Here is a 9,711-nt window from a genome sequence, read left to right on the forward strand (position 1 = left end):
ATTTCCAAGATGAAAGACAGTGAACTACATTCAAATAATCCCATCCTGCACACATTAGAAAAGGGCAGCAGCAACTAGACCAAGTATTACTAGCCATCATCAGCCCAACTTGAAAGACAGCTCTGTTTTAAAGAAAATATTACAAGTGTAGTGTTCTTCAAATTTTACCATTAAGACTGTTGTAATGCCTCAAGCACTCAATATTTCCTTAGAATATCACTAAAACAGAGAAAGCTTTAGATTAACAGGTCTACAGAAAAAAAGAGGTATAAGAAGTAAGTAGTCTTCTGGACTTCAACACTACTATGCTTGCTGCAAAGTAACGCAAACCCCCCCTTTTCTCATCACCCCTCTTCCCCCTCCTGGACTCACTCAGGCACTCAACCTCCATTCCTGGCACTGACAGCTCCGGGATGAAAGGCTGAAAACTCTCAGGGATTTGCAGGGATTTGTACTTTCTAAATCTGCAGGTGCACAAAGATCAATACAAGTATGTCCCACCTGGGCACACCTCTCTCCACAAAAAGCAAATGTTCTGTGCAAGTCCAGAAATAGTTCTGAGCATTTCCAACAGCTCCCTTTCAAAGGACCACAAAAAGAACAAAATAAAACTATTTGTAAGGGTGAAGCTTCCCCTAGACAAACATCTCATTTTAAGGTAGCTGCAAAGTATAAACAGATATTATGGATCATCACCATATGAATATTTCATGAATTTACTTTGCTGACAAATACCTCATGATTCATAACAAGGGAATACATCCACAGGACATCTGCAGCAGACAGCTCAGCTTATTTGATGAGGCAAGGATTTTAAAGCAGCACATTCTTAGTGTAACTGAAACCCCACTCACTGAGGACGAACAAAGCCTCCACACCATAGCTCTGAGAACAACAAGCTCAAAGCTGTATTCCAAACAAAATTAAACAATTCAGATTCTCATTTGAATAAGCCAATTACACTCATCTGGCAAGCACAGACTTGATTGAAAACTCTACTCTGTATCTCTTTTGTCATCTGGGACACAGAGCCAAATTTTTTTCCTACATTTATAATTGGAACAAGATTATGACTTAGACTGCTCAGTGACTAGCAGGCAAAAAAAAAGGAACTCTATCCCCCTGTCAGATCTACAAGAGACTTCTGTCTTAGCTGTAACTACTTAAATGCATCACACCCACAGAAGTCCATTGTTTGCAGGTGTCTCTGAACAGCAGTTTGCAAGTACTCAAAATTCTTTTCCTGCAAAACCTTCTATCTGTAAGTTAACAAACCAAATCTTCTAAGATGACAAAGACCGTGCAACAAAATAAGCATCCCCACATCACTGCAGAAATCCTTCTCAATGTGGAAGTTAGAATACAGTTCTACATTGCTGTCACATGCAACTGTTTCTCTTTGCTAGGCTGTACCCGAGAACACCTAAAGGCTTCAAAGTGAGTTTAATGTATCTACGGCTGGTATTTCTACTCCATTTAGTTCCATTAACCTGGGAAATAAAAGTAAATCATTCTTACTGGAAATATTACAAAAAACAATAGACAAAAAAATTGTAGCCTTCCTATATAAATTAATGAGGCAATAGCAGGGATTATAGTGGCTCCAGTATGTACACGGGCTGTCTTGTAATGAAGGTATTTTAAAAGATCAAAGTTCTGCAGAAAGGTAATTTTTTCCAGTAGAATTGCTGTGGTAAATATTTAGCTTTTCTCCTGAATAATTAACACTTTTTTGTAAATATTTAAAAGTATTCTAAAGTTCCAAGCAAAAAACAATTGAGTTCACAAGTAAGTCAGACCCCCCCTAAAGCAAAGAAATGCAGATTAAGCAACATCTTTGCTCTTAATATCCAAGAGCAGTATAGAAACAGGGAAGCAGTCATATCCAAATACTGCTAGCTCTTTGGAAAAGCAAAAAAAGATTACATTACAACAAGAGGGGGAAAAAAAGTCTTTCTGAAAAATAAGTCAGGGGCTAGGAAGAACTTCTGCCTGCATAAAAACCGTGTGGAAGTCACAACACTGAAACTTTAATGAAACAGACATCATTTACAAGACAGAGCAGGCACAGAAAAATTATGCAACTTACTGGTGATCAGGAGTTTTGCTCCATCTGAACAGAATTCTCCCTACATTGTCACATATTTTTAACAAATTTAAAACCTCTAATCCATTTTAGAAGGCTTGATAGTGGCAAACCTGTGCTTCTCTCAAATCTGCAGGGCAATAGCAACATTGTGGAATAAACCTCCTACCGTTTTTATCTAAGTCAAACTCTGAAGTCTCACCAAGATAATTATGTTCATGTAACATAACTAAACCAGGTTTTCCTTTGTTTCTCAAACTTAATTAACACCTAATGGATCACTTGTGACTAATTTCTGAAGCCTTTCTATGAAACCATGAAGGGCCTTCTCAAAACATCAAAACCCCAAAGCAGTTACTGCTGCTTCTTTCCATTCAGTTCTCCAGTGCATTTTCCTCTTTATGAAATTCATTCTCCCCCTTACAACATGATGCCATATTGCAAAAAAAGCCTAATTATACACAAGAGATGAACAAATTGCAATCGGAACATGAAATCAAGTAATTGCTTCTTACTTCAAGTATCCTTTACCGTAACATTCTGTCTGCTGGAGCTATTTCTCCAAAGGCCACTCCATCATTGTGCTTCCACAGAGAAGCGTTGTTTTTCTTCATTTGGGCTACTGGAAACTGTTTCAGTGTGAACCACAGCTCCAACCATTACTCACTAAGTAGCAGGGTGTGGATCCATTATGCAATGGTCATTTGAGAGCCAGCTCTATTGACTTCAGCCTAACCAATTCAGCTTCACATTTATTCACAGCTACCAACTCTCCTGCCAGCATTTATTTTCTCTTAGAGTCCCTGCCCACACTACTTCCCAGCACAGTGTCTACTGCAATAAAAAGTGGTGTCAAAAACCTTAAAAATATGCTTTGTTATACTGTGCAAAATGTTGAAGAAGAACCATTTCAGAGAATTCACGAAGATTCCACAGAATTCTCTCTATGTCAAAGAACTAAGGAAAGACACTCAGGCCTCTATTCAGACACAAAAAACATAACTTACATATAAATGAAAGTGTAGGAAGTGTGACAAAACTTTTGGTGCAGTAACAGGGAACTTGAGCAGCAGAGTTTGCAGGTAGATCTCCAGTTCCTTTTGTCTTTTTTCCACCAGGCTTTTGGAATTTTTTCCAATGATCTTCTTTGGTGGTAACAGATTTTTATCTATTTTCTTTTCTGAAACAAGCTGAAAGACAAAGACCAGAGTTAATACCTGACACACCATCTGAACTTGCACAAAAGATGCAATGGAACGCATTAAGTGCATGTTGCCTGATCCTGGGAAGATCAAAAAAAAAAAAAATTACTTCAGTAAATTTAGCTACTGCCTTCAAAGTATTAGGTATTTTCAGAAAGAACATTTTGTCATGGAGTGATATGAAGTTTAATAACAGTGTCTGCTCAAAGAATCACTCACAGTACGAGGGCAGAATGCAGCAAATGTGATAAAACAACAAAATAACCGGTGCATTTCTGAGAAAGCAGAACACTCTCAAATAAAGTAGACTTTTCCTCATTTTCATTTCTTTTTTATCAGCACTGGTTGGTAACTATCCCATGCTACTTTAAGGACATTTTTATCATCCACCCCTGATGAGACTTTGGTCACCAAATCAGCTGATCATAAAGACCCTTAGCAAAAAGCTCAATGACCCTAGCCTGACCTCTCCTCTCTGACACAGCTTCCACCCAAGGCTAAAGTTGTCCAGATCAACCTCCCCCAGTTCAAGAGGGGAATGTAACAGGGGCAAGCAATAATGTTCTCACAAAAAGGACTTAGTCTGCAGTTCAGATGGTATCTGGCACTCGCACTTTATTAAAATCTCTCTTTATTGAAGAAAGAAATTATGTAAAACATTCTGTAGAACAGAACTACAAGAACTGTACAATGTTTTGTACAAGACCAAGGCCACAGTTTTAACATTCTTACCTTTTCATGCAGATCATGGAAATCACTGTAACGATGTTTGACTGTCCACTGATGATTGCCAACACTAACCTGAATAATGTATACCTGAAAGGAAGAAATTCAAGTAAGGACACTGTACAACGTTTGCCTTAAGGAGAAGCAGCTGACTGTGAGACCTGTTGGTCAATGGGCACTGTAAGGTGGTTCTACATTTGGCAAGAATCAGAGCTAACAAAACACCAGCCCCAGCTCTGAGGTGACTCTGCTGATGTGGGATGCCTGAGCTCACTCATGAGGCTGCTCCACACACAAGAAGATGCAGATGCCTCAGTGCAAAGTGATGGCTTTCATTTTTGCAACCCAAAGGTTAATAACCAGGGCTCTAAGCTACTTATTTTTCTGAAAGTTTCTGCTAACTGAAGCTGGTATTCATAGCTACCCACAAGCTTGAGACAGCAGCATCCCTTCTTCCATCTACCAAGTTCCACAATGGGCAGAGGAACTTGGCAAGCATCCTGCTGTCACTTCAGTTAAGCAGAATTCTGGAGCTTAACTCTTGAGAAACCTAAACAAATTCTTGGTTGGCTGGATACTATGTTACTCCTTTTAGGGTAAAGCACACAAGATATCTTCCTGAAAAGTAACTGTGCCCAAAGAATCACTACAATTATCTAAAGCAACCCAACATTTCCTAATACAAAATTACGTATTTTTAGCCATGCACGTACCAGACAAAAATTTTCATTCTAGGTGACTTTCTGGATTGAACAGTACTGGTTTTGCAGGAAACCCAGTCTTCTTTTAGATATACCAGAAACAAGCCATTCCAAAGAAATTTTAAAGGGACAAGATAAAACACAAGTAGAAAACAAACAAGGCTCTGCAAAACCAGTTCCACAGCTACTTGAATACAACAAATTAAATAAACTATACTATCCAATCCAACTATACTCCTTGGGGAAAACACCAACTTAATCAAATCTTGAAATCATTTAATACAGTTGAGAATTTGCTTACTACCACAGATCACCCAGAGCTGACTCATAGCTGCTATGAGGATGATGCATATCTAGTTGCTAAACCCACTTGAGAAAACAAAAAGCATCAACAGTTTCGATCTGTTACATAAAAGAACAGTTTTCACTTACTGCAAGTACAGAGCAGCACAATGTCAAACATTAAACAGAATGCCACCTGCATTTTAGAAGATGAACTATAGCTCATGCCAGTTTTATTTTTGTAAGCATCTGACACTGGCTCACTGAACAAAACCCAAGTCCTAAAGAGAACCAAACCAAGATGTCTGACTAGTGCACGCAGTGAGTGACACGTCAGTGATGGGATGAGCACTGAAAACACAGAAGAATGCCCACACAGAATTATGGACTCAATTAAGGCCTGTGCCTGCTTTCCTGTCATGTTGTGTTGGGAAACAGCAGATCAGGATTAATCACTGTCCCGGTGACAGGAATTACAGGAATAACACCAGCATTCAAAAGCACCTCCTAACCTTGAGGAAAGCAAGGAGACACTCAAAGAAACTAAACTTAGAAGTAAAGAAGTACTACATCTATAAGACATAATAAAGTTCTTTTGAAAAGCTGATTATGCTCAACTGTGGCAGAGGAAGAACATCTAAAGGCAACGCACATTTGAGTACACAAGGCATGAAACCTCAGATTAGACACTGGAAAATCAGTAACTTCATAGCCCCCACCTGACAGCAAATCAGGTGAGGAAGGAACACCCTTCTCTCTGTATAAAACAGTAAATTTGTATCCTTTTGCTGAAATGGCAAGCACTAACCACTTCTAGAAACTCAGCACTCAGTGAAATGGACAGTCTGGTTGGGAAAGTACCTGTTAAAGTGAGTGTTCACAGGCACTGATATAATTCCTCAAGTTAAATCTTTAAAAAGCTATAGCATTCCCCATCTAGAAGGCAGCCAGAGCAGGCAGTACATATTCACCCCACAAACAGCATCAGTATGCAGAGACAGCAACTGATTTCATATCAACCCACAAGCTACCATTATACTGAAGAATAAATATATAAATGCAATATGCTGATGTGCTTATTAAGACTTGTCTTAATATAGAAACAAATCGTTTTAAAGCAAAAAAATCCCCTTAGACATCTCAGTTTTAGGAGCTTAAGTTCATCATCAACAAATTTTGAGTGCACTAATATGACAAGGCTGACAGCTTAAGTTAAGGTTCTCCAAGGGCTGCCTGTCACACCAAGCACTAAGTGAATACATGGATAAACGATGACATTCTCACACTGCTCTTTCTTCCAGACATAAATAAATACACCATATGAAATCCCCACCCATCCTTACACCACAAACTGCACTTCTACTGAGCTAAAACACAAAAGCCTTTACATTCACAGGATTTCCTCCTCCACCTCTCTCTACCAAACTCTTCTGTATAAAAAGTTTTGTCCATCTTTCTACAAATCAGTTATTTTGGTTATGTTCTACTTTGTAAAGTGTTTGGCGTATTTACAGTGCTGTGTATATTTTCTTTATTTTCTAGCAAGCAACTACAAGTTCTTTGCAGTTAAGAGCCCACATCACCAAACAGCATCCCTTCATCTTCCTAAATACTGAGGGGTGAAAGACCTACTAAGCATTTTTAAGCCAGCTATTAAATGAACAACAGTGATTCCAGACTGCTTTTTGTTCACTTCCTGTACACAGTACACAAACCTGCCTACCTTGCTTTACATGGAAAACCTGCATTTCTACAGTGTGCCTCATTCAACTGCACATGCTTCAGTACTGTAAAAAAACCAAACAACCCAACACTTAAATGACAGAGCTCTCCACAGGAAGCCTGGGACACAGGTGTGACTGCAGCCAGCAGGTCCCAAATTCCAGAGCAGTGATGCAGCCACGTCTCCTCCTCCCTGCCTCATCAAGTAGTCAGACAGTTTACACACATTCAAGGAAGCAACACTATTTTCCTTAAATATCAAGGTTAGTATTTATGTTAAAAACAGCTGCAAAAGACAGGAAAAGCAGGAAGGCAATTTTAGGCTAAACAAATGCATAGCAGGAAACAAACGAAGCACTGACGGCCTTGAGGCCTTCTACTCAAAACCAGTCTTCAGTCAGCATCAGCTGGACCAGCACACCCAGGAAAAACACCCCGTAGAAGTACTCATGCCTTACTAACCCAACAGAAAACACATCAACCAGTGCAGGAATTTTTCCTTGCCTTTAATGCTAAAAACTCCAACAAGAATCACGTTTTTGAAAGTACCTTCAACATTACACAGAACTGTGGGCCTCCCTGACATATTCTACAGGATCTAATATCACAGCTGCCAAATGGATGTCATTACAGTCCCCTTCTATTGAGACTGAGCTCTGAAATACAGAGTACGAGAAGCTCATATGCCACAAGAAAAACAACAAGGATGTAAATAGGATCACTGCCACCTGACCACATGGTAATGGATGAAGATCCAGGTTGCTACAGCTGTATTTCCTTTCCTACCTTTACCAAACTTGACTTTGACACCATTTAACAATCTCTGCCCTAGTGCAGGTCTTTGTCATGTCCTTAAGCACCAGTCAACTAATTCTGAACACTAAACACATGCTATTTTTTTCAAAAACTTTTCATTCTGTGATGAATTTTGTAAAACTTCTGCTTTCATGTAAAGATCTATTCCCACACTTCTAATGGCTCGGGCCTGTCTCATAAAAGCTGACTGCAGGCTTGGAGTCCTGCTAACAGCTTCAGGAGGTTTACACACAGGCAAGCTTAGTGCCAACATGCCTTCAAAAATGCAGCAAGAGGATCAAAGTAGGACCAAATACTGGTAAATCTTGTCTTTCATACACTGTAATTTTAAAGTTCCCAAGAAAAATGACATTAAAATAGCATGGTATGTCCATAACCATTAAAGAAAGAAATCTGGCCTTGAAAAATTAAGCTTTCTTGGGCTTAGCTGCAGCAGCTTAAAATGCTATCCTCAACTATCAGCTGATCAGATGAACACTACCTGCAGAGTTACACACCTGAACTACAGCTCATTCTAGAACATTAATGGTATTACCAAAGCATGGCCCTACCACAGCACTTGTTTGCAGTCTGAAGCAGCAAAGGAGCACCTGTTTCACCTCCTGCACCGTAACTTCCACTGGGATAAGGGGGCAGATAACACACTTGATTTTCCCAGTCACTGGTATTGCATGCATACTGATGGAAATTCTCAACACCAGCATTAACACTGCTGAGTCTTGGTTCACACCTGAAATGGAAGTTTCCAGTCCCCAAGCCACAGGTCTCACCGTGCCTCTATGCTGACTGAGGGATGAACCACATCCTAACACACACCCCAGTAACACCTCAACAGCAGTGGTACTGTTTCTGTGAATACACCTCACACAACCAAGAGAATGAGCTCAGGCACCTCTCAAAAATTTGTTTCAAGCTTCTGACCAACTCCTTCACTGAATGCTCCGTAAGTTTTTGCCTGTAAATATGACAACTCACCACCTGAAAGTCATTCCCACACAATCATGTTTCAAAGGTCATCACCTGGGAAGGAGTTAGGCTCTTCATGCACCACAGCTGTGTAAAGCTCTGTCCTATTAACAACTCAGAAATCACTCTCCTGTTGCTCTGTTTTCCCTGGATACCTTTACAGAACCATAAGCACGAAGTATTACTTTTATCCATCACACAACTTTCCAAATACTGCCTTTCTACATCATTGCTCCGCTTTCCCTTTTCTCCCACAGCAGGAAGAAGCCTGATGTCATCCATGTGCATTCTACCAAAAAAAGGTCTTTCAAATCACACTAAAATAAGGCAGAAGGAGAAAACATTTTTAGTTATATAACTAAAGGGTGGTGTGCTCGAGACATTTTCTGTCTGCAATTATGCTGAGGTTTGTTTTAGGATGAGCTTCTTCCTGAAAAACAGACCAATTAACTCTAAGAATGAGAACAGATAAAAAACAAGTTATACATCAAAAGCTTCATTCCTTCCCCAAATGAAAACACTGCTGGCAATTTTTTTTTTTTTGGTAGGGTAAGAGAAAAACTGTCTACTCTAAATCACCTAATTTCCTCCGAAATAAGATCAGATTTATTATTATTATTATACTTCCACGCGAAGGAAAGATTTCCTGCTTTGTTTAGTCCAGCTTTGAAAGCTATGTTTACTCGACAGCAATTTTTCATAAACATACGCACATAGAGATAGATATATATACGGGCAAGAACATGACATTTGCTCACGGAGCCTCCGCCTCTCCCAAAGGACCACGGCTACGCGAAGCTCGGTGCCGCTTTTCCCGGCTGAGCACCGCTCCCACGCGGCTCCTTTCCCCGAAGCCCCTCGGAAACTTGTGCCAAATGTCTCGCTCCTCAGCGTGGGCACAGCTCCAGCTGGGTTAGAGATAGATATATATACGGGCAAGAACATGACATTTGCTCACGGAGCCTCCGCCTCTCCCAAAGGACCACGGCTACGCGAAGCTCGGTGCCGCTTTTCCCGGCTGAGCACCGCTCCCACGCGGCTCCTTTCCCCGAAGCCCCTCGGAAACTTGTGCCAAATGTCTCGCTCCTCAGCGTGGGCACAGCTCCAGCTGGGTACTGCTGCGGGAGGCAGCCCGGCACCGAGCCCGGCCTCACCCGCTCCCCCGGCACCGCTGGGGCCGGGGGGGCCCTTGCGCCACACCCCCCCCCCG

The 9,711-nt window shown here is 40.7% G+C and overlaps 1 protein-coding gene across 1 annotated transcript in view; it reads right to left on the reverse strand.

Moving 5' to 3' along the window:
* NISCH (nischarin) overlaps nucleotides 1-9,711 on the reverse strand; it is a 55,715-nt gene that overhangs the window by 19,672 nt on the left and 26,332 nt on the right. Inside the window, 2 exon segments of the mRNA XM_008632167.2 lie at nucleotides 3,094-3,276; nucleotides 4,021-4,104. Coding sequence (XP_008630389.2) covers nucleotides 3,094-3,276; nucleotides 4,021-4,104 — 267 coding nt within the window.

Source organism: Corvus brachyrhynchos, unplaced genomic scaffold (assembly GCF_000691975.1).
Source record: "Corvus brachyrhynchos isolate BGI_N302 unplaced genomic scaffold, ASM69197v1 scaffold4, whole genome shotgun sequence".
Lineage (NCBI taxonomy): Eukaryota > Metazoa > Chordata > Aves > Passeriformes > Corvidae > Corvus > Corvus brachyrhynchos.